The sequence below is a fragment of the Anolis sagrei genome, chromosome 7, assembly GCF_037176765.1.
Source record: "Anolis sagrei isolate rAnoSag1 chromosome 7, rAnoSag1.mat, whole genome shotgun sequence".
In the NCBI taxonomy this organism is placed as follows: Eukaryota; Metazoa; Chordata; class Lepidosauria; order Squamata; family Dactyloidae; genus Anolis; species Anolis sagrei.
The window spans coordinates 2,982,355-3,007,596 of record NC_090027.1 but is presented as its reverse complement, the minus strand read 5'-3'; the positions used below and the strand labels follow the sequence as shown (position 1 = coordinate 3,007,596).

General features: G+C 42.7%; 2 protein-coding genes across 2 annotated transcripts in view; both read right to left on the bottom strand.

Annotated features, from left to right (window-relative positions):
• Positions 1-11,214, bottom strand: part of LOC132769767 (disintegrin and metalloproteinase domain-containing protein 2-like) — a 68,420-nt gene extending 57,206 nt beyond the window's left edge. Inside the window, exons 1-3 of the mRNA XM_067470855.1 lie at positions 11,161-11,214; positions 6,398-6,608; positions 3,656-3,723 (exon numbers count right to left, since the gene is read on the bottom strand). Coding sequence (XP_067326956.1) covers positions 3,656-3,723; positions 6,398-6,608; positions 11,161-11,214 — 333 coding nt within the window. The remainder of the gene's footprint in view (positions 1-3,655; positions 3,724-6,397; positions 6,609-11,160) is intronic.
• Positions 11,215-11,478: 264 nt separating this feature from the next.
• Positions 11,479-25,242, bottom strand: part of LOC132782422 (disintegrin and metalloproteinase domain-containing protein 2-like) — an 80,364-nt gene continuing 66,600 nt past the window's right edge. Inside the window, exons 18-21 of the mRNA XM_067470854.1 lie at positions 24,367-24,484; positions 19,215-19,374; positions 15,616-15,660; positions 11,479-11,613 (exon numbers count right to left, since the gene is read on the bottom strand). Of these exons, the coding sequence (XP_067326955.1) occupies positions 11,592-11,613; positions 15,616-15,660; positions 19,215-19,374; positions 24,367-24,484 (345 nt within the window). The 3' untranslated portion in view covers positions 11,479-11,591. The remainder of the gene's footprint in view (positions 11,614-15,615; positions 15,661-19,214; positions 19,375-24,366; positions 24,485-25,242) is intronic.

The following is a 25,242-nucleotide window of genomic DNA, read 5'->3' as shown; positions in this document are numbered from 1 at the left end:
CACCACAACATGAGGAACTGTATTCAGGGGTCACGGCATTAGGAAGGTTGAGAAACACTGAGTTAGGGACATGCCTTCGGCTTAGGATGCATCTACACTGTAGAGTTAATGCAGTTTGACGTCACTTGAACTGCCATAGAACAATGCTATGGAGTACTACGAGCTGTGGTTTGGCAAAGCAGAAGGCACCAATCCTCTTGGGCAGAGGAGTCCGAAATGCCTGGCAGGAACCAAAATGGTGTCAAACTGCCTTCATTCTGACGGAGCTTGGAAAGTAAAAAAGAAATATTGGTAAAGCTAAGCTAAGCAACTGCTTGAAAGAAATCTGCTTCATTCTGACCTCAGGAGGGGTTCTGTTGGGTGGATCATATAGCACATAAGTAATAATCATGTAGACATAAGCTGAGTGGACTTTGAGTTACCCACCTGATTTACCAGAAATCATGTGCTTCTAGAGAAATAAAAGTTAATTTATCATATATACTCAAGTATAAACTGACCCGAATATAAGGCACAGATATATAGTAGGCGTGGTTAGGTACCTTCGGAATCATCGTAATTCTGAATAAAGTTGGAAAAATTACCTTTTCGAAGTGATTTTGAAGTTTTTAAGAAAACTGGAAGTCCCTTTGCCCTTCCAAAGCTTTTTCCACCATTTTTGTTACGACTCATGAAGTGAGACGGAAATTATTCAGCTTTTACCCGCTTCTGTTCCCTGGCTTCGGTTCAAGCCAGAGAAGCCAGTTTTGAAGCCAGAGAAGCCAGTTTTAAACCAGAGAAAGAAGAAATTTCCTCCACATGCTTTTCCCCACTTCTGGTCCCTGGCCTCGGCTCAAGCCAGAGAAGCCAGTTTTAAACCAAAGAAGGAAGGAATTTCCTGGCCTTGGCTCGAGCCAAAGAACCCAGTTTTAAACCAGAGAAAGAAGGAATTTTCTCCGCATGCTTTTCCCCACTTCTGGTTCCTGGCCTTGGCTCAAGCCAGAGAAGCCAGTTTTAAACCAGAGAAAGAAGGAATTTCCTGGCCTTGGCTTGAGCCAGAGAAGCCAGTTTTAAACCAGAGAAGGAAGGAATTTCCTGGCATTGGCTCGAGCCAGAGAAGCCAGTTTTAAACCAGAGAAGGAAGGAATTTTCTCCGCATGCTTTTCCCCACTTCTGGTCCCTGGCCTCGGCTCAAGCCAGAGAAGCCAGTTTTAAACCAGAGAAGGAAGGAATTTCCTGGCCTTGGCTCGAGCCAGAGAACCCAGTTTTAAACCAGAGAAAGAAGGAATTTTCTCCGCATGCTTTTCCCCACTTCTGGTCCCTGGCCTCGGCTCAAGCCAGAGAAGCCAGTTTTAAACCAGAGAAGGAAGGAATTTCCTGGCCTTGGCTCAAGCCAGAGAACCCAGTTTTAAACCAGAGAAAGAAGGAATTTTCTCCGCATGCTTTTCCCCACTTCTGGTCCCTGGCCTCGGCTCAAGCCAGAGAAGCCAGTTTTAAACCAGAGAAGGAAGGAATTTCCTGGCCTTGGCTCGAGCCAGAGAACCCAGTTTTAAACCAGAGAAAGAAGGAATTTTCTCCGCATGCTTTTCCCCACTTCTGGTCCCTGGCCTCGGCTCAAGCCAGAGAAGCCAGTTTTAAACCAGAGAAGGAAGGAATTTCCTGGCCTTGGCTCAAGCCAGAGAACCCAGTTTTAAACCAGAGAAAGAAGGAATTTTCTCCGCATGCTTTTCCCCACTTCTGGTCCCTGACCTCGGCTCAAGCCAGAGAAGCCAGTTTTAAACCAGAGAAGGAAGGAATTTCCTGGCCTTGGCTCGAGCCAGAGAACCCAGTTTTAAACCAGAGAAAGAAGGAATTTTCTCCGCATGCTTTTCCCCACTTCTGGTCCCTGGCCTCGGCTCAAGCCAGAGAAGCCAGTTTTAAACCAGAGAAGGAAGGAATTTCCTGGCCTTGGCTCAAGCCAGAGAACCCAGTTTTAAACCAGAGAAAGAAGGAATTTTCTCCGCATGCTTTTCCCCACTTCTGGTCCCTGGCCTCGGCTCAAGCCAGAGAAGCCAGTTTTAAACCAGAGAAGGAAGGAATTTCCTGGCCTTGGCTCGAGCCAGAGAACCCAGTTTTAAACCAGAGAAAGAAGGAATTTTCTCCGCATGCTTTTCCCCACTTCTGGTCCCTGGCCTCGGCTCAAGCCAGAGAAGCCAGTTTTAAACCAGAGAAGGAAGGAATTTCCTGGCCTTGGCTCAAGCCAGAGAACCCAGTTTTAAACCAGAGAAAGAAGGAATTTTCTCCGCATGCTTTTCCCCACTTCTGGTCCCTGGCCTCGGCTCAAGCCAGAGAAGCCAGTTTTAAACCAGAGAAGGAAGGAATTTCCTGGCATTGGCTCAAGCCAGAGAAGCCAGTTTTAAACCAGAGAAAGAAGGAATTTCCTGGCCTTGGCTCGAGCCAGAGAACCCAGTTTTAAACCAGAGAAAGAAGGAATTTCCTGGCATTGGCTCGAGCCAGAGAAGCCAGTTTTAAACCAGAGAAGGAAGGAATTTCCTGGCCTTGGCTCAAGCCAGAGAAGCCAGTTTTAAACCAGAGAAGGAAGAAATTCCCTCCACATGCTTTTCCCCACTTCTGGTTCCTGGCCTCAGCTCAAGCCAGAGAAGCCAATTTTAAACCAGAAAAGGAAGGAATTTCCTGGCCTTGGCTCGGGCCAGAGAAGCCAGTTTTAAACCAGAGAAGGAAGAAATTCCCTCCACATGCTTTTCCCCACTTCTGGTCCCTGGCCTCAGCTCAAGCCAGAGAAGCCAGTTTTAAACCAGAGAAAGAAGGAATTTCCTCCACTTGCTTTTTCCCACTTCTGGAGTAAAACAACTACTTTCAAACTAAAGACCACCCAATGAAACAGGAAATAACACTTTCAAACCATTAACAAAAGGATTCGGAAGTCTCAGAAGTTTTGGGAAGTTTTGAACATTTCTTTTCTGTGCAAATTGGAATTGACTTTAGAATCAAACCACTACATCTGAAACAAGTTTTGAACCATTTTTTTTAATCAACCAAGCCTAATATATAGGTATGTAGGGATTGCAAAGCCTTGCAGGGGAAAATGCTTATATATCTGCAGGAGAGACTTGCAAGGGCTTCTCTCCCCCTCCTTTCCCATTTCAAAACATTCCAGCCTGGGAGGAGAAGCAGAGCAGAAGCAGAAAAGAAAACACACTGTCGAGGGAAGGGAAGAGGAGCGAGAAATAGATCATATATTGCAAGCAATGGCTTCCAGGCTTGACCCCAAAATAAGCCCGGGGAGGCTTTTTCAGCCAATAAGAAGGTCTGAAAAACTCAGTTTATCTTTGAGCATATACGGTAACGAGAAACTTAGTCCCACGCATGAGCACACTTCACCCAATCAGCTAGTAAAGAGAACCCACCTGAGTTATGAGAATTCACATGTGCTGCAAGGAATGGAAAGGTATCAAAGCCCACCCATCCTATGTTCTAGGTGGGCAGTTTCGTTTTACCTGCAAGAGCAGGGACTGTTCACCTGTTTGACCAAACAAATGCATCTGGTTTCCTTTCACCTAAATCAATCCATCTATTTGTCTCCTGTATCTTTAGGAATCCACTACAGTTGTACAGTGTAGACGCATCCTCGGCCTTGAAAAAGAGGCACAAGGGAGAGGGCAAATGCACACAATACCGTATTTACAGTGGCATACGAAGGGACTCGATGCGGGACCGTCACTTGCAAAAACGTCCTTTCCGCACCTAGAGAAGGGCAAGAGAGGACCAAAGAGGATCACTGAGACCGTCCTTCCCCTTCCAATGCTTTCAGCAGCTTGGCTACTTTCTGGATTCCTCGGAGAAAGCCAATGCAATCCCTAGAGTTGTGGCTTTATAAGGCCTGCCAAATGCCAATCCCTCGCCAAACTACAACTCCCAAGGAGTCCATAGCATTGAGGCATGGCAGCTAAAAGTACTATCAAACTGCATTCATTCTAAAGTGTCGATGCACTTGCAGTTTCAATGATCTATCTATCTATCTATCTATCTATCTATCTATCTATCTATCTATCCATTTATCCATCTATCTATTAATTATGCACCCCTCTATTCCTTCTATCTATCTATCTATCTATCTATCTATCTATCTATCTAGTATCTATCTATCATCTCTATCTCTACCTCTATCTATCATTTATTGTTATTGTGACATATATCAAGCTTAGGCTAGCCATGGTGTCCAAGCCCTATGGCAGGCATCCTCCAACCGCGGCCCTCCAGCTGTTTGGGCCTCCAACTCCCAGAAGCCCCAATAAACTTGTTCACTTGTCGGGAATTCTGGGATTTGGAGGCCCAAACAGCTGGAGAGCCGCAGTCTGCCCATACCTGCCCTGTGGTGTTTTCGTTTGGGGTCTGTGCCCCTGTCTTGGGGGGCTTGTTGTGGAAAGAAGGGGTTGAGATCCATCTTGAGTGGAAGAGACCCCTCTCCTCCTCTAAGAGATAGATAGATAGATAGATAGATAGATAGATAGATAGATAGATAGATAGATGATGGACAGGTAAATAAATAGAGAGAGAGAGAGAGAGAGAGAGAGAGAGAGATAGATAGATGATAGAAAGGTAAATAAATAGAGATAGATAGATAGATAGATAGATAGATAGATAGATGATGGACAGGTAAATAAATAGAGAGAGAGAGAGAGAGAGAGAGAGAGATGATAGATAGATAGATAGATAGATAGATAGATAGATAGATAGATAGATAGATAGATAGATGATAGAAAGGTAAATAAATAGAGATGATGGAAAGGTTATTAAATAGAGATAGATAGATAGATAGATAGATGATAGAAAGGTAAATAAATAGAGATAGATGATAGATAGATAGATAGATAGATGACAGATAGATAGATAGATAGATAGATGATAGAAAGGTAAATAAATAGAGAGAGATAGATAGATAGATAGATAGATAGATAGATAGATAGATAGATAGATAGATAGATAGATAGATAGATAGATGATGGAAAGGTTATTAAATAGAGATAGATAGATAGATAGATGATAGATAGATAGATAGATAGATAGATAGATAGATAGATAGATAGATAGATGATAGAAAGGTAAATAAATAGAGATAGATGATTGATAGATAGATAGATAGATGGAAAGGTAAATAAATAGAGAGAGAGAGAGAGAGAGAGAGAGAGATGATAGAAAAGTAAATAAATAGATATAGATGGTAGATAGATAGATAGATAGATAGATGATAGAAAGGTAAATAAATAGATATAGATGATAGATAGATAGATAGATAGATAGATAGATAGATAGATGATAGAAAGGTAAATAAATAGAGATAGATAGATAGATAGATAGACAGATGATGGACAGGTAAATAAATAGAGAGAGAGAGAGAGAGAGAGAGAGAGATAGATGATAGAAAGGTAAATAAATAGAGATGATGGAAAGGTTATTAAATAGAGATAGATAGATAGATGATAGAAAGGTAAATAAATAGAGATAGATAGATAGATAGATAGATGATAGATAGATAGATAGATAGATGATGGAAAGGTAAATAAATAGAGATAGATAGATATTTAGTTAGATAGATAGATGATGGACAGGTAAATAAATAGAAAGAGAGAGAGAGAGAGAGAGAGAGAGAGATGATAGAAAGGTAAATAAATAGAGATAGATAGATAGATAGATAGATGGAAAGGTTATTAAATAGAGATAGATAGATAGATAGATAGATGATAGATAGATAGATAGATAGATAGATAGATAGATAGATAGATAGATAGATAGATAGGTAAATAAATAGAGATAGATGATTGATAGATAGATAGATAGATAGATAGATGGAAAGGTAAATAAATAGAGAGAGAGAGAGAGAGAGAGAGAGAGATGATAGAAAAGTAAATAAATAGATATAGATGGTAGATAGATAGATAGATAGATAGATAGATAGATGATAGAAAGGTAAATAAATAGATATAGATGATAGATAGATAGATAGATAGATAGATAGATGATAGAAAAGTAAATAGATAGATAGATAGATAGATAGATAGATAGATAGATAGATAGATGATAGAAAGGTAAATAAATAGAGATAGATAGACAGACAGACAGACAGACAGACGATGGATAGAAAGGTAAATACATAAATAGAGAGAGGGGGAGGGAGAGAGAAAGAAAGAATATATGGATAGAAAAGTAAATACATAAACAGATAAATATAGATGATAGATGGTAGATAAATAGATGATAGAGGATAGAAAGGTCAATAAATCAGCCGAGCGCCAGCCCTGCTTCTTGGTTCCCTTTCCCTTCCCCAGGTGAGCAGGGCAGCCTCCCTCCTCTCCCTCCCTCCCTCCCTCCCTCCGGCAGGTGTGCCCCCCCCCCCATTCTCTCTCTCTCTCTCTCTCACCCAGGACCGAGGCCAGGTAGGCGAGGAGCGGGGCCAGGGCCAGGTGGAGCCTCGCCATGCTGGGCGGCAAGGGCGACCGGTAACGGCGGCAACGAACTCCGCCTGCGTTCCTTCCTTCCTTCCTTCCTTCCTTCCTTCGTTCTTTCATTCTTTCCTTCCCCTTTTCCTCCTTTGGAGAAACTTCGGGGAAGGAGACCCTGGGAAGCTCTCTCTGAAACAGACAAAGGGGGTGGGGGACCCCCCACTCCAAATAAACCCGGAATGGCAACTCATCCCAAACTGGAGGGCGCACTTAGGGACCAACTGCCCCCCCCCCTTCCAGGTGTTTGGGACTTCGACTCCCACAATTCCTAACATCTCTCTCTCGCTCTCCTTCTATCAATCATCTATCTATATCTATTTATGTATTTACCTTTCTATCTATCTATCTATCTATCATCTATCTATCTATCTATCTATCATCTATCTGTCTATCATCTATATCTATTTACTTTTCTATCCATCGTCTGTCTGTTTATCTATCTATCTATCTATCTATCTATCTCTATTTATTTACCTTTCTATCACCTATCATATATATCTATTTATTTACCTTTCTACCCATCATCTATCTATCATCTATATCTTTTTATGTATGTATGTATCTATCTATTTATTTACTTATCTTTCTATCACCTATCTATCATCTATATCTATTTATTTATTTACCTTTCTATCCATATCTGTCTATCTATCTATCTGTTTATTTATTTACCTTTTTACCCGTCTATCTAACTATCATCTATATCTTTTTATGTATTTACCTTTCTATCTATCTATCTATCTATCTATCTATCATCTATCTATCTATCTATCTGTCTATCATCTATATCTATTTACTTTTCTATCCATCGTCTGTCTGTTTATCTATCTAACTCTATTTATTTACCTTTCTATCACCTATCATCTATATCTATTTATTTACCTTTCTACCCATCATCTATCTATCATCTATATCTTTTTATGTATGTATGTATCTATCAAGAATGGCCATCAGACTGGAAAAAATCAACTTATATCCCCATACCAAAAAAGGGAAATGCGAAAGACTGCTCAAACTTCCGTACAGTGGCCCTTATTTCTCATGCCAGTAAGGTAATGCTCAAGATCCTGCAAGGAAGACTCCAGCAAGACATGGAGCGAGAGTTGCCAGATGTTCAAGCTGGGTTCAGAAAAGGCAGAGGAACCAGAGACCAGATTGCCAATATCCGGATGCTGGAGAATGGAGAAAGGCAGGGAGTTTCAGAAAAACATCTATTTCTGCTTCATTGACTCTTCTAAAGCCTTTGACTGTGTGGATCATATTAAATTGTGGCAAGTTCTTGGTGGGATGGGCATCCCAAGCCCCCTCCCCTCTCTCCTGAGGAATCTGGACAAGGACCAAGGAGCCACAGTCAGAACTGACCACAGAACAGGAGACTGGGTCAAGGTTGGGAAAGGCGTACGGCAAGGCTGCATCCTCTCACCCAACCTTTTTAACTTGTATGCAGAACACATCATGCGAGGATGTGCGGGGCTGGATGAATGCAAAGCTGGGGTGAAAATGGCTGGAAGAAACATTAACAACCTCAGATATGCAGATGACACCACTCTGATGGCCGAAAGCGAGGAGGAGCTGAGGAGCCTTCTAATCAAGGTGAAAGAAGAAAGTGCAAAAGCCGGGTTGCAGCTAAACGTCAAAAAAACCAAGATTATGGCAACAAGAATGATTGACAACTGGGAAATAGAGGGAGAAACCGTGGAGGCCGTGACAGACTTTGTATTTCTAGGCGCAAAGATGACTGCAGATGCAGACTGTGGCCAGGAAATCAGGAGACGCTTCCTTCTTGGGAGGAGAGCAATGTCCAATCTCGATAAAATAGTAAAGAGTAGAGACATCAGACTGGCAACCAAGATCCATTGCCTAGTCAAAGCCATGGTCTTCCCTGGAGTCACCTACGGATGTGAGAGCTGGACCTTAGGGAAGGCTGAGCCAAGGAAGAGAGATGCTTTTGAGCTGTGGTGTTGGAGGAAAGTTCTGAGAGTGCCTTGGACTGCGAGAAGATCCAACCAGTCCATCCTCCAGGAAATAAAGCCCGACTGCTCACTGGAGGGAAGGAGACTAGAGACAAAGTTGAAATACTTTGGCCACATCATGAGGAGACAGGAAAGCCTAGAGAAGGGAATGATGCTGGGGAAAGTGGAAGGCAAAAGGAAGAGGGGCCGACCAAGGGCAAGATGGATGGATGACATCCTTGAAGTGACTGGACTGACCTTGAGGGAGCTGGGGGTGGTAACGGCCGACAGGGAGCTCTGGCGTGGGATGGTCCATGAGGTCACAAAGAGTCGGAGACGACTGAACGAATGAACAACAATGTATCTATCTATTTATTTACTTATCTTTCTATCACCTATCTATCATCTATATCTATTTATTTATTTACCTTTCTATCCATATCTGTCTATCTATCTATCTGTTTATTTATTTACCTTTTTACCCGTCTATCTAACTATCATCTATATCTTTTTATGTATTTTCCTTTCTATCTATTTATCTATTTACCTTTCTATCGACCATCTATCTATCTATCTATCTATCTATCTATCTATCTATCTCTATCCATTTATTTATTTACCTTTCTATCACCTATTTATCATCTATATTTATTTATTTATATTTCAATCCATCGTCTATCTATCTATCTATCATCTATATCTATTTATCTATTTACCTTTCTATCGACTATCTATCTATCTATCTATCTATCTAATAAATAAATAAATAAATAGTGTCCTTTCTATCACCTATAATCTATATCTATTTATTTATTTACCTTTCTATCACCTATCTATCATCTATATCTATTTATGTATTTACCTTTCTATCGACCATCTATCTATCTATCTATCTATCTATCTATCTATCTATCTCTATCCATTTATTTATTTACCTTTCTATCACCTATAATCTATATCTATTTATGTATTTACCTTTCTATCTACAATCTATCTATCTATCTCTATCCATTTATTTATTTACATTTCTATCACCTATCATCTATATCTATTTTTATTTACCTTTCTATCACCTATCTATCATCTATATCTATTTATGTATTTACCTTTCTATCTACCATCTATCTATCTATCTATCTCTATCCATTTATTTATTTACCTTTCTATCACCTATTTATCATCTATATCTATTTATTTATTTATTTATCTTTCAATCCATCGTCTGTCTATCTATCATCTATATCTATTTATGTATTTACCTTTCTATCTACCGTCTATCTATCTATCTATATCTATCTATCTATCTATCTATCTATCTATTTACCTTTCTATCACCTATTTATCATCTATATCTATTTATTTATCTTTCTATCCATCATCTATCTATTATCTATATGTATTTATGTATTTACCTATCTATGTCTATCTATGTATTTACCTTTCTATTTATCGTCTATCTATCTATCTATCTATCTATCTATCTATCTATCTATCTCTATCCATGTATTTATTTACCTTTTTATCACCTACCATCTGTATCTATTTATTTATTTATCTTTCTATCACCTATCTATCATCTATATCTATTTATGTATATACCTTTCTATCTACCATCTATCTATCTCTATCTATTTATTTACATTTCTATCACCTATCTATCATCTATATCTGTTTATTTATTTATTTATCTTTCTATCTATCGTCTGTCTGTCTATCTATCTATCTATCTATCTATTATCTATATCTATTTACCCCACATTTCACCCACATCTATGGCATTCATCCTCAGAGGTTGTGAGGTCTGTTGGAAACTGGGCAAGTGGGGTTTTATATATCTGTGGGATCTCCAGGGTGGGAGAAAGAACTCTTGTCTGCTTGAAACCAGTGTGAATGTTGTAATTGGCCACCTTGATTAGCACTGAATGGCTTTGTAGCTTCCAAGCCTGACTGCTTCCTGCCTGGAGGAACTCAAATAATCCAGTTCAAAGCAACCAAAGTGCTGTTCCAGCAGTCACCGGCCAATCCATCTCCAATGCCAGAAATATAGTTTAATGGTGTAATATTAGAAAATGCTGACCATTTCCACTCCCTTGGCAGCCCCCTCTCCACAAAAGTCAACATTGACACTGAAATACAACACTGCCTGAGCTCTGCGAGTGCAGCTTTTTTCTGAATGGAGCAGAGAGTGTTTGAGGACCGGGACATCTGTAGGGACACCAAGGTGCTTGTTTACAAAGCTATTCCTCTCCCAACCCTGCTATACGCCTGCGAGACGTGGACTGTCTACAGATGTCACACTCAGCTCCTGGAACGATTCCAACAGTGTTGCCTCTGAAAAATCCTGCAAATCTCTTGGGAAGACAGGCGGACAAATGTCAGCATGCTGGAAGAAGCAAAGGCCACCAGCATTGAAGCAATGGTCCTCCGTCATCAACTCCGCTGGACCGGCCACTTTGTCCAGATGCCCAACCACCGTCTCCCAAAGCAGTTGCTCTACTCCGAACTCAAGAACGGAAAACGGAATGTTGGAGGGCAGGAAAAGAGATTTAAAGATGGGCTCAAAGCTAATCTTAAAAACTGTGGCATAGAGACTGACAACTGGTAAGCCCTGGCCCTTGAGTGCTATAACTGGAAGTCAGCTGCGACCAGCAGTGCTGTGGAATTCGAAGAGGTATGAATGGAGGGAGAAAGGGGGAAACGTGCCAAGAGGAAGGTGCATGAAGCCAAACCTGATTGGGACCACCTTCCACCTGGAAACTGATGTTCACACTGCGGGAGAACATGCGCGTCAAGAATAGGGCTCCACAGCCACTTATGTATCCTACACTTGGAAGGCCATCATATTCGGGCAACGAGAGATCGCCTAAGTAAAGGAAGTAAAGGGGCCTGAATGGGTGCTGGAAGGACCCCAAGGGTGTGCCCTAATGGAGTGCCAACCTCGTCCTCTGCCCTGAGATGCTGACCCAGGACACCAGCCCAGCCCAGCAAAGCATGCACCGTGAAAACTGGACAACCGTTCAGAGAAGAACACTCCTCCGTGCTTTCTACGCATACAATCCTTTATTAAGCAATGGCAAGAAATCGGGCACTGCAGGCGCATGGCGTGGTCTTGGCTGTCTCCTTCTCTTCCCTGCACAACAGGAGCCGAGTCCAGTTTGGGTCACAATTGATCCGTTTCAGTGCTGGTTCCAAAGAAAAGAGGGTAGGAAATGCAAGACGTTAGAGAAATAAAGACAGAACCATCAGCAGCTGAACAGTTGATCCTCCCTCCCTCCCTCCCTTCCTTTATTGGAAAGCAGGTTTGTGGTGGGAGCATCTTTTGGAACTCAACCACCTCCTGACTGTGGGAGCTGTTCAGCAGTGGAACTCTCTGCCCCGGAGTGTGGTGGAGGCTCCTTCTTTGGAAGCTTTTAAGCAGAGGCTGGATGGCCATTTGTCAGGGGTGATTTGAATGCAATATTCCTGCTTCTTGGCAGAATGGGGTGGGACTGGATGGCCCATGAGGTCTCTTCCAACTCTTTGATTCTATGATTCTATGATTCCTGCACAAGCTTGTAGTCCTCATCAAGGACTTAGATGGTCAGATGAGTTAGGGCCTTTCCACACAGTCATATAACCTGGAATATCAAGGTAGATAACACACAATACATGTTTTGATATTGTGGGTTATCTACCTTGATATTCTAGGTAGAGCAATATTGTTGACCGTCACCACTCCCTGCTCTTAAGGAGCTGGGGATGGTTACGGCCAACAGGGAGCTCTAGCGTGGGCTGGTCCATGAGGTCACGAAGAGTCAGAAACGACTGAACGAATAAGCAATAATCCGCTTTCAACTAGATTATATGAATCCACACTGCCGTATAATCCAGTTCAAAGTGGATTTCATTCAGCTGTCTGGAAGGGGCCTGAGTTGGCAGGGAAAACCACTTCCCACATTGGCCTGTCACTCTGTTTTCTCCTCCAATCGCTTTTCTTATTTGACGAATACTTCTCAGGGTGGATCTGCACTGCCAAATAACATCTGGGTAACCAAGATGGTAGACCCTTTGGGTGGAAAGTCCTGCTGCTTAATGCCAAGTTGGTAAGTGGAAAAACAATGGCCATCCAAGATCTGATTGTGGATGAGCATGCCGACCTGGCTGTGTATATGTGTGTGTGAATCTCCCCCAACTCTGTCCACCGGGTTTCAGCAGCAGGAAAGACCCAGGGGGTGCGGAGAGGAGTTGCAGAGGTCTATCAAGATTCCAACCACCTGGTCAGGTACTTTGTCCCACATTGGGAAGTACTTTGTCCCCTTGGGAAGTCGGATCTGGCCACGGTGGTCCACGCTCTTGTCACATCCCGGCTGGATTACTGCAACGCACTCTACGTGGGGTTGCCTTTAAAGACTGCTCGGAAACTACAACTAATCCAGCGAGAAGCAGCCAGATTGCTCACCGGAGCGACGTACAGGGAGCACACCACCCCCCTGTTGCGCCAGCTCCACTGGCTGCCGATCCAATTCCGAGCACAATTTAAAGTGCTGGTTTTGACCTATAAAACCCTATACGGTTCCGGCCCAGTGTACTTGTCCGAACGGATCTCCCTCTACATCCCACCTCGAAGTTTAAGATCTTCTGGGGAGGCCCTGCTCTCGACCCCACCAGTGGCACAAGTGAGGCTGGCGGGGACGAGGAGCAGGGCCTTCTCAGTGGCGGCCCCCCGCCTGTGGAATTCACTCCCCGGGGAGATTAGATCGGCGACTTCTCTCCTAGCATTTAGGAAAAAACTAAAGACCTGGATGTGGGACCAAGCTTTTGGTCACTCTGACAACTAACTCAAGGACCTGGCGATAGACAAGGACAAACGGAATAGAACGGATGTATGGACTCTGATATATGGACTCTGACATGAGATTGTTTTAGGTTTTATGATTTTACTATGTACTGATGTTTTAATCTAACTGCTGAATTGTTATATTTTTTGGATTACTTGTTGTGTGATTGGGCATCTAATTGTGCCCTCCCTGTAAGCCGCCCTGAGTCCCCCTCGGGGTGAGAAGGGCGGGGTATAAGTGAATGAAATAAATAAATAATAAAATTTGAGTGTGTCTACTAGGGCTGGGCGGTTTCGTTTGGTTAATTCGTAATTCGTTAAAAATTCGTTATTTTTTTGTTAACGAAGCGATAACGAACCATTCTGGAGCAACTTAAAAACGAAACAAATTTTTCAATACGTTTCGTAAATGCTTCGTATTTCGTTATGTATTCGTTTCGTTATTGGTTTGAGGTCGTTTCGTTATTATTTCCGCATGTCTGGGGCAAGTTTTATAGTTGTTTTTTGTTTAATTAGTGAAAAGAAATTATAATATCACACCAACAGTCAACAACAGAGGGAGAGGGAAGCTTCAGAAGTTCCCCCTGTCCCATTTGGAGGTTTTTTAGTGTATTGCGCGGTCGCGTCCACCATTAAGGAATCGATTCGTTATTGTTTCGCTATTGTTTCGTTATTGTTTTGTAATTTTTTTTTACCATTTACGAAATTTCGTAAATATCGAACTTTTTTAAAAAATTCGGAATTCCTTTAAATATCGAAACGCAAAAAAACCCCAAAAAACGAATCGATTTTAGAAACAAATTTTTCTGTTGTTACCCAGGCCTAGTTTCTACCTAAGGGTGAGCAGCCAGGACAGAACAGGGATTCTGTTGGTGTACCGTCCACCCCGCTGCTCAACAGTCTCCCTGCCTGAGCTCGCCGGGGTGGTCTCAAGCCTGGTGTTGGAGTCCCAACGCCTAGTCGTGCTGGGGAATTTCAACATCCATGTCGAGACCACCAGAACATGAGGAAGAACTTCCTGACTGTGAGAGCTGTTCAGCAGTGGAACTCTCTGCCTCGGCGTGTGGTGGAGGCTCCTTCTTTGGAGGCTTTTAAACAGGGGTTGGATGGCCATCTGTCAGGGGTGCTTCGAATGAGATTTTCCTGCTTCTTGGCAGAATGGGGTTGGACTGGATGGCCCACCAGGTCTCTTCCGTCTCAAGGATGCTATTATTCTATCTCTGCATAATTAAAATCAAGGATTAACCTGCTTGATTTTAATTATTTTAATTCTTCTCATATCAATATTGTATTAATTACTAGCTGCACCCGCCACGTGTTGCTGTGGCCAACCTTCCCTCCCTCTTTGTCTCCTCCTTTCTTTCTCTCCTTCCTTCCCTCCCTCTTTCTTTCCTTCCCACTTTTTCTTTCCCTTCTTCTCTCTTCCTTCTCTACCTGCTTCTTTTCTCACTTCCTTTGCTCTTTGATTCCTTCCTTCCTTCCCTCCCTTTCTCTTTCCTTCCTTCCCTCTTTTTCTTTCCCTTCTTCTTTCTTCCTTCTCTACCTGCTTCTTTTCTCACTTCCTTTGCTCTTTGGTTCCTTCCTTCCCTCCCTTTCTCTTTCCTTCCTTCCCTCTTTTTCTTTCCCTTCTTCTTTCTTCCTTCTCTGTTTTGCTCTTTGGATCCATCCTTCCTTGTCTCCTTCCTTCCTTCCCTCCCTCCCTCCCTCTTTTTCTTTCCCTTCTTCTTTCTTCCTTCTCTATCTGTTTCTTTTCTTGCTTCCTTTCCTCTTTGATTCCATCCTCCCTTGTCTCTTTCCTTCCTTCCCTCCTTCCCTCTTTCTCTCTTTCGTTCCATCTCTCCTTCCTTCCCTCTTTCACTTTTTTATTTTGTTCTCTCCTTCCTTTCTCTACTTTTCTTTCTTTCCTTCTCTCCTTCTTTCTCTCCCTCCTTTCCCCTTTCTGTGTATGTGTTTTGTGTGTGCATATATGTGTGTATATATTTCTGTATATATTTGTGTATATATGTGTTTATGAATATCAAAACTCGTTGGCCTGTTCGGTGTGTTGTTTCCAAATTTGGTGTCAATTCACCCAGTGGTTATTGAGTTATGTTAATCCCACAAACGAACATTACATTTTTATTTATATAGATAGGGTAGCTTAAGGGTCCTTAGGCAGAAATAAATAAATCCAGTCCCATTTTTCAAATGGAAAAAAAGGTAGTGAATTCATGCTTCTTTTTTTGCAGAAGACCGGAAAAGAAAGCAAATTTCTTTGCCAAATCCATGCAATTAGCAAGAAGAGAACTGTGTCTGTTATGCAAACCATCCCTTTGGTCTTTCTCGGTACAGGAAATGAAACATTGCCTTCGAACGCATGGAAAGTTACCTTATTTTGCCAGAGACACTCGATATGTCGGATCTTGAATATGATCTAGAATGTGAGAAGCATTAAGAGATTTAGAACATACTTTTTTTTTTGAAAAAAATTGGAAAAAATTGTTCTACACAACAGTGGCAGCTCGAATAGTATATGCTAGATATTGGAAAACCCCAGAAATACCTCCTTTTAAGAATGGGAAAAAATATAGTATAGATATGCTGATAATGGACAAAATAACTATATTATTAAGAGGAGAACTATTAGGTAACTTTGTTAATGGATGGCAACCAATGATTCAACCACCTTAATGTAAAATTAAACTAAAAATGTATATAGAGGATCCTATGAGAGTGTAGACAAGGATGAAGAAGATGTAAAGTAACAGTCTATGATATTTTATATGTATTATTTAGACTAGCTGTCCCCTGCCAGGCGTTGCTGTGGCCCAGTCTGGTGATTTGGAAAATAAAGTAATGAGAAAGTGTTGGTTTCTAATCTATGTAATTCTTTTCTGCTTGTGAGTAAACAGTATTTCTTGCTGTTTATTTGTCAGTGTTGATGTGGAGAGTGTCTGGTTTGCCTACTCTGGAATATGCAAAATATCATTGTCCTTCTTTAAGGGTCTCTTTCAAATCTATGATACTATATCTCCCTGTGTGTGAATCATATCTATCTATCTATATCTATGGCTGGAGGGCTCTGTGTCAGGAGGGTTCTGATTACATTTTCTTGCCCTGGTGAAAGGAGTTGGACTAGATGGCCTTAAGTATTTTCTGTTGGTCACGGGGGTTCTGTGTGGGAAATTTGCCCCAATTCTGTCATTTGTGGGATTCAGAATGCTCTTTGATTGTAGGTGAACTATAAATCCCAGTAACTACAACCCCCAAATGTCAAGGTCTCTTTCCCACAAACTCCATCTGTGTTCATATTTGGGCATATGGAATATTCGTGCCAAGTTTAGTCCAGATCCATCATTGTTTGAGTCCACAGTGCTCTCTGGATGTAGGTGAACTACAACTCCCAAACTCAAGGTCAATGCCCACCAAACCCTTCTAGTGTTTTCTGTTGGTCATAGGAGACCTGTATGCCCCAGTTGGTTCAATGCCATAATTGGTGTGTTCAGAATGCTCTTTGATTGTAGGTGAACTATAAATCCCAGTAACTACAACCCCCAAATGTCAAGGTCTCTTTCCCCCATACTCCATCTGTGTTCATATTTGGGCATATGGAATATTCGTGCCAATTTTGGTCCAGATCCATCATTGTTTGAGTCCACAGTGCTCTCTGGATGTAGGTGAACTACAACTCCCAAACTCAAGGTCAATGCCCACCAAACCCTTCCAGGGTTTTCTGTTGGTCATGGGAGACCTGTATGCCCCAGTTGGTTCAATGCCATAATTGGTGTGTTCAGAATGCTCTTTGATTGTAGGTGAACTATACATCCCAGTAACTACAAATCCCAAATGTCAAGGTCTCTTTCCCACAAACTCCATCTGTGTTCATATTTGGGCATATGGAATATTCGTGCCAAGTTTGGTCCAGATCCATCATTGTTTGAGTCCACAGTGCTCTCTGGATGTAGGTGAACTACAATTCCCAAACTCAAGGTCAATGCCCACCAAACCCTTCCAGTGTTTTCTGTTGGTCATGGGAGACCTGTATGCCCCAGTTGGTTCAATGCCATAATTGGTGTGTTCAGAATGCTCTTTGATTGTAGGTGAACTATACATCCCAGTAACTACAAATCCCAAATGTCAAGGTCTCTTTCCCACAAACTCCATCTGTGTTCATATTTGGGCATATGGAATATTCGTGCCAAGTTTAGTCCAGATCCATAATTGTTTGAGTCCACAGTGCTCTCTGGATGTAGGTGAACTACAACTCCCAAACTCAAGGTCAATGCCCACCAAACCCTTATAGTATTTTGTGTTGTTCATGGGAGTCCTGTGTACCACATTTGGCCCAACTCCATCATTGGTGGGGTTAAGAATGTTCTTTGATTGTAGGTGAACTATAAATCCCTGCAACTACAACTCCCAAATGACAAAATCAATTTTTTTGGAGTGAAGGACATACATTGGGTTGTTAGGTGTATGCTGTCCAAATTTGGTGTCAATTGGCCCACTGATTTTCGAGTTCTGTTAATCCCACAAACGAACATTACATTTTTATTTATGTAGATTTAGATAGTAGACTGTGACCCCTTACGGAAATATATTATGAGATAAAGGATTATGGAACATTAATAGATAGAAAGTATTGCACTGTATGCAACGAATACTTGCAAATGTATGTCTACTTAAATTAAATTTAAAAAATTAAAAAAAGAAAAACTGGTGCCAGGGGAAATAAAGACACTAAATAGGCTTTTAAAAAAAGTTTTTGAAAAAGATTTACACAATAGTGACAGCTAAAAAAGCCAATGGGATTTTGTCCTGCATCAAGAGGAGCCTAGTGTCTAGATCCAGGGAAGTCATGCTCCCCATGCTCTATTCTGCTTTGGTTAGACCACACCTGGAATATTGTGTCCAATTCTGAGCACCACAATTCAAGAGAGATATTGACAAGCTGGAATGTGTCCAGAGGAGAGCGACTAAAATGATAAAAGGTCTGGAGAACAAGCCCTATGAGGAGCGGCTTAAGGAGCTGGGCATGTTTAGCCTGAAGAAGAGAAGGCTGAGAGGAGATATGATGATAGCCATGTATAAATATGTGAGAGGAAGCCACAGGGAGGAGAAGGGAACAAGCTTGTTTTCTGCTTCCTTGGAGACTAGGACGCAAAACAATGGCTTCAAACTACAAGAGAGGAGATTCCATCTGAACACGAGAAAGAACTTCCTGACTGTGAGAGCCGTTCAGCAGTGGAACTCTCTGCCCCGGAGTGTGGTGGAGGCTCCTTCTTTGGAAGCTTTGGAGCAAGCTTGTTTTCTGCTTCCTTGGAGACTAGGACGCAATGGAACAATGGCTTCAAACTACAGGAAAGGAAATTCCACCTGAACATGAGGAAGAACTTCCTGACTGTGAGAGCTATTCAGCAGTGGAACTCTCTGCTCTGAAATGTTGTTGAGGCTCTTTCTTTGGAGGCTTTTAGACAGAGGCTGTCAGGGGGTGGTTTGAATGCAATATTCCTGCTTCTTGGCAGAATGGGGTTGGACTGGATGGCCCATGAGGTCTCTTCCAACTCTTTGATTCTATGATTCTATGATTCTATTTTTTAAATGTATCCTGACATTCAATCTTTCAAATCATGGGCAGAAAGCACGGGCAGAAATCATGGGCAGAAACGGTGGCGCAGTGGGTTAAAAGCCGGCAGGACTGAAGACCGACAGCTTGCAGGTTCTATCAGCTCCAGCTCCCCGTGCAAAGGGGACGTGAGAGAAGCCTCCCACAAGGATGATAAAAACATCAAAACATCCAGGCAACGTCCTCTCGGCAACGTCCTTGCAGACGGCCAATTCTCTCACACCAGAAGCGACTTGCAGTTTCTCAAGTCGCTCCTGACACGACCAAAGCAAAACAAAAACTCGAAACAGAAGATCTCTGAAGTATTAAAGATCTTGTCCGCCTCCAAATTGGGCCACTTGAGACAGATCTTGTTTACTTACGCAGTTTCGTCCTCTGAGCCCTCAAATTCTGCGCAGTAGTCGCTGATTCGCTTCCACTTGACGAGCAAAATGACCAACAGAATGATGACGGGCAGAAAAAGAAAGATGCTCAGCAGCACCCAAGTCCGCATGTTGTCTTCGGCGGCTCTTTCCGCAATATCTAGTGAGGAGGAGATATTGGAAATATAGATATTTATTTATGTATAAATTGTATGTACTTTACAAGCACTGAAATGTATAGAAAAATCAAGTCCTCTCTGTATAAGAAACCCAAGCTAACAGGACAAGCAAGCTGCTGTCCAGGCACAGCAAGAGGGGGGCTGAACTGGGGAGGGGGGGGGCATGTTATCTATACATTCCAGGAGAGAGATAAGCCTGTCCCAGTGGCAACAGACTGGTACAACTAGGCTCTAAGGCAGTGTTTCTCAACCTGGGGGTCGGGACCCCTGGGGGGGTCGCAAGGAGGTATCAGAGGGGTCGCCAAAGACCATCAGAAAATACAGTATTTTCTGTTGGTCGTGGAAGTTCTGAGTGGGAAGTTTGGCCAAATTCTATCGTTGGTGAGGTTCAGAATGCTCTTTGATTGTAGGTGAACTATCAATCCCACTAAATACAACTCCTAAATGTCAAAGTCTCTCTCCCCCCCCCCCCCCCCCCGAAAAAATCAATCTGTGTTCATATTTGGGGACCTGGAATATTCATGCCAAGTTTGGTCCAGATACATCATTGTTTGAGTCCACAACACAGTGCTATCTGGATGGAGGTGAACTAAAACTCCAAAACTTGAGGTCAGTGCCCACCAAACCCTTCCAGTATTTTATGTTTGTTGTGGGAGTTCTGTGTGCCAAGTTCGGTTCAATTCCATCATTGGTGGAGCTCAGAATGCTCTTTGATTGTAATGAACTATAAATCCCAACAACTACAACTCCCAAAAGTCAAGGTCTATTTCCCCCAGATTCCACCAGTGTTCACATTTGCACATATTAAGTATTTGTGCCAAGTTTGGTCCAGATCCACCATTGCGTAAATCCACAGTGCTCTCTGGATATAGGTGAACTACAACTCCCAAATTCAAGGTCAATGCCCACCAAACCCTTCCAGTGTTTTCCGTTGGTCATGGGAGTTCTGTGTGACAAACTAGGTTCAAGTCCATCGCTGATGGAGTTCAGAATGCTCTTTGATAGGTGAACTATAAATCCCCGAAATTACAACTCCCAAATTACAAAATCAATCCCCCCCCCAACCCCACTAGCATTTACATGTGGGTGCATTGGGTATTTGTGTCCAGTTTGGTCCAGTGAATGAAAATACATCTTGCATATCTGATATTTACATTACGATTTATAATAGTAGTAAAATGACTGTTATGAAGTAACAATAAAAACAATGTTATGGTTGGGGGTCACCACAACATGAGGGACTGTATTAAGGGGTCACGGCATTAGGAAGGTTGAGAACCACTGCTCTAAGGAAAGAGCCAATGCCTCTCCCTCCTGACAGGTCAAAGTTAGGCCCCTTGATTGATGAATGTAAGCTGCATGCTTGCTCTTTAGAAAGACATGCATGTCGGAAAATAGAATTTGATATTCTTATGATGCTAAGATGACGTAGTGAATGAGGTCAATGTATGTAGACGCATGTTCTTTGCTTGCTTGCATTTGAAGGCTATAAAAGGCATAGTCTGCACCTATATCATTGCTCTGGATGCTTTTGGACATAGTCCACTCCAGGGTCCCAGCTGGAAATAAAATCCGTGCTTTTTGAGACCTCCGGACCTCTCTTTGTCTCTTTTCCGGAAACCTTCTCCCTGCCATTTCACTAGAATGGAAATACATGGCACAGCAGACTGATTTAAGCAGTCTGAAACTTTCCGTAACCCTCCCCATGGGATCACAATAGCACATCCAACGTCTCATCACCAGTTGTGTTAAAACTAGTCAACTTTTAGCCGCTGCATCACCGGGAACCCAAATAAGCAGATTATCTGGATAATCTGAAACCTTGCCTTGGATAAATTCATGCCTTAAGTACCTTTTTGATTCATAAATCAAGTTTTACCTTGGAAGTTTCTGTATTTTCGAAGGCTTTCATGGCCGGAATCAACAAAAGATTCCCCCCAGGCACTTCCAAGCCATTGAATGCAAATCAAGGTGATCAGCTGAAACATTCACAGCTAGCCCCAGCAGACAAAAGTCCTTTGTCTCACCCTGGTCATTCCACAGGTATATAAACCCCTTTTTCCTAGTTCCAACAGGCCTCACAACCTCTGAGGATGCTTGCCATAGATGCAGGCGAAACGCCAGGAGAGAATGCCTCTAGACCATGGCCATATAGCCCGGAAAAACCTACAACAACCCAGTTTCTGTATTTGTTTTTCATGAACTCTGATGGACTAATTTCCTGGACTATTTGTTCCTACATATCTTTCTACCTAATTGGGTTTACCTGTTTTTGTGGACTGCTTTTTTATTTCAACAATTTCAACAGAAAGGAGGAAACCATGAAAATGAACAAAATCTGGCTACCAGTATTAAAAAAAAACGGCACAACAACAGAGAGGAAACAAACAAGGACATCTAATCACCTCTCAACAAAAGTTGGTGCCAGGCACTGTCAGGCCATTATATGCTAATCAAGGTGATCAGTTGAAACATTCACACCTAGCTCCAGCACATAAGAGTCCTTTGTCCCACCCTGGTCATTCCACAGATATATAAACCCCTTTTCCTAGTTCCAACAGACCTAGCTCCATCAGACAAGAGTCCTTTGTCCCACCCTGGTCATTCCACAGATATATAAACCCCTTTTCCTAGTTCCAACAGACCTAGCTCCAGCAGACAAGAGTCCTTTGTCCCACCCTGGTCATTCCACAGATATATAAACCCCTTTTCCTAGTTCCAACAGACCTAGCTCCAGCAGACAAGAGTCCTTTGTCCCACCCTGGTCATTCCACAGATATATAAACCCCTTTTCCTAGTTCCAACAGACCTAGCTCCAGCAGACAAGAGTCCTTTGTCCCACCCTGGTCATTCCACAGATATATAAACCCCTTTTCCTAGTTCCAACAGACCTAGCTCCAGCAGACAAGAGTCCTTTGTCCCACCCTGGTCATTCCACAGATATATAAACCCCTTTTCCTAGTTCCAACAGACCTAGCTCCAGCAGACAAGAGTCCTTTGTCCCACCCTGGTCATTCCACAGATATATAAACCCCTTTTCCTAGTTCCAACAGACCTAGCTCCAGCAGACAAGAGTCCTTTGTCCCACCCTGGTCATTCCACAGATATATAAACCCTTTTTCCTAGTTCCAACAGACCTAGCTCCAGCAGACAAGAGTCCTTTGTCCCACCCTGGTCATTCCACAGATATATAAACCCTTTTTCCTAGTTCCAACAGACCTAGCTCCAGCAGACAAGAGTCCTTTGTCCCACCCTGGTCATTCCACAGATATATAAACCCTTTTTCCTAGTTCCAACAAACCTCACTACCTCTGAGGATGCTTGCCATAGATGCAGGCGAAACGTCAGGAGAGAATGCCTCTAGAACATGGCCATATAGCCCGAAAAAACCTACAACAACCCAGTGCTTTTTTATTGCTACTGCTTTTAAATATCTTCAAGGAACTGCTCGCATTTTTACTCAGCTGTGTGATGTTTAAAGTCAGAGGGCTTTCCTAGCCTGGAGTGCAGCACTCCAGCACAATCACACAGTCACACCTAGCTCCATAGTTGCAGGCAAAACGTCAGGAGAAAATGCCTCTAGAACATGGCCATATAGCCCGGAAAACCTACAACAACCCAGTGATTCCGGCCATGAAAGCCTTCGACAATACATCACACAGTCAACTTCTGCCGATTGTAATAGAGCAATGTAGTAGTAGTAGTAGTAGTAGTAGTAGTAGTAATTTTTCTAGATTAGTCCTTAGGCCATATCACAATAAGAAACAGAACAACAAGGCCTGACAAGACCCGATCATATTCCACGTAAATAGAGAAATGTAGTTTCGAAGGCTTTCATGGCCAGAATCACTGGGTTGTTGTAGGTTTTTCGGGCTGTATGGCCATGTTCTAGAAGCAATCTCTCCTGACATTCTCTCTGAGGATGTGTTGCATTCCAGAACAGGAAATGATCCCTCTGACTATAAACACACCACATGTTGATTGAAGGAACAATCTTTTTTATTAAAGCTTAGCCAAAAAAAAGCCAGTAGAAATAAATGCTTGTAAAGAAAGTTAAGATTCCAAAAAGCAATAAGGCATTTAAAGGCAGGAAGAAGACACAGTGTCGAAACGTAGCATTCAAAAGCAATGTTCAAAAAGCATAGAATAATATTCCAAGGCACTGATAATCCAATCAACCAAGAAGCAAGAATAGACCAGACACTGCTAGTCAAGTTGAAAGGCTAAAAAAAAGCATCAAGACTCGATCACTTGAACAGGAATTCCATGAGGCTTGTGCTTGGTTTCCAAACGATGCCTGATCTGACAAGATTTTCTACAGGCAAACCTTAAATCCCAAGAACTGGTTTTGTTTTTCCCCCAGTCTTTGACTTCAATTGATGAATTCTTTCGGATCTCCATAAACATTGGGTCTCTTGTCGATTCTGGCTAATCTCCAGCTGCAGACTCTGCTTATCCGACTCCTCATTAACTTTATCAGGTGTCAGACTGTTTTCCAAACTAGAATCTGGAGAGCTCACAGATGGAGTGAGTAAACCTTCCTCCCAAGGCCTGACCAAAACATTCTCAGGAGAATCTGCCCTTTGCACCGAAGCCTCTCTGTCAGTGTCTGCATGAAACTCGTTGACCAAAGTGTCTCCATCTTGCACCTCAGAGTCAGTCCCAGCATCCCCCACGTCAGAAGCAACAGGGGACTGATTTCCCGCCTCATTACCCACATCAGACACAGAAACATCAGGAGACTGAAATACAATCACAAGTTCAATCACAAGCTCAGCTTCAATCACAGGCCGAGTCCCAACAGGATGCTTGCCACAGATGCAGGTGAAACGTCAGGAGAGAATGCTTCTAGAACATGGCCAGGCAGACTGAAAAACCTACAAGAATAAAAGGTGGGTCCGGATTCTGGAGAGGGATTGCAGTGGGACTCCTTTGCTTCTTGTGCCTTTGTCAAATCGGGACATTGGACTTACCAGCTGACAAAATGCGAAGCCCGCTGTCCACGCTTCCTCCCAGGGGACTTCCTTTAGTTTTGCAATTTGGAGGGGACCATCCTGGATCGCAGTGGCAGTTCTTTTTGTTGTTGCACAGCTGAGGAGAAAAAGAGAATTATTATCATTTATTGTCTAAGCAAGGTGCAGATGGGAATCTCGGGCCCTGCACCACCAAAGGGTTGTTGTTGTTGTTGTTCATTCCTTCAGTCGCTTCCGACTCTTTGTGACCTCATGGACAGCCCAGACCAGAGCTCCCTGTCGGCCGTCACCACCCCCAGCTCCTTCAAGGTCAAGCCAATCACTTCTGGTCGCTTCTGGGGTGAGAGAATCAGCCATCTATGAAGACGTTGCCCAGGGGACGCCCGGATGTCTTGCAATCCTGTGAGGAGGCTTCTCTCATGTCCCCCTGGGGACAACCTGGGGATCACAACCAGACACAGTGAAGACATCTGCCCTTGCGCTGTGCTACTCTGCTGCTGAGTATGCATGCCCAGTGTGGAACACATCTTACCACACTAAAACAGGGGATGTGGCTCTTAATGAGACATGCCGCATTATCACGGGGTGTCTGCGCCCTACACCACTGAAGAAATTACACTGCTTAGCCGGTATTGCACCACCTGACATCCGCTGGGAAGTAGCAGCCAATAGTGAAAGGACCAAGGCAGTGACATCTCCAGCTCATCCCCTGTTTGGGTATCAGCCAGCACGTCAACCACTTAAATCAAGTAGTTTTCTAAGATCTATAGAGACACTTGCCAGAAAACCTCAGCAAGCGAGAGTCCAAAAGTGGCAGGCTCAAACCCAGAACCTCAACCAATGGCTGATCCCAAATGAGAGACTCCCCCCTGGGCA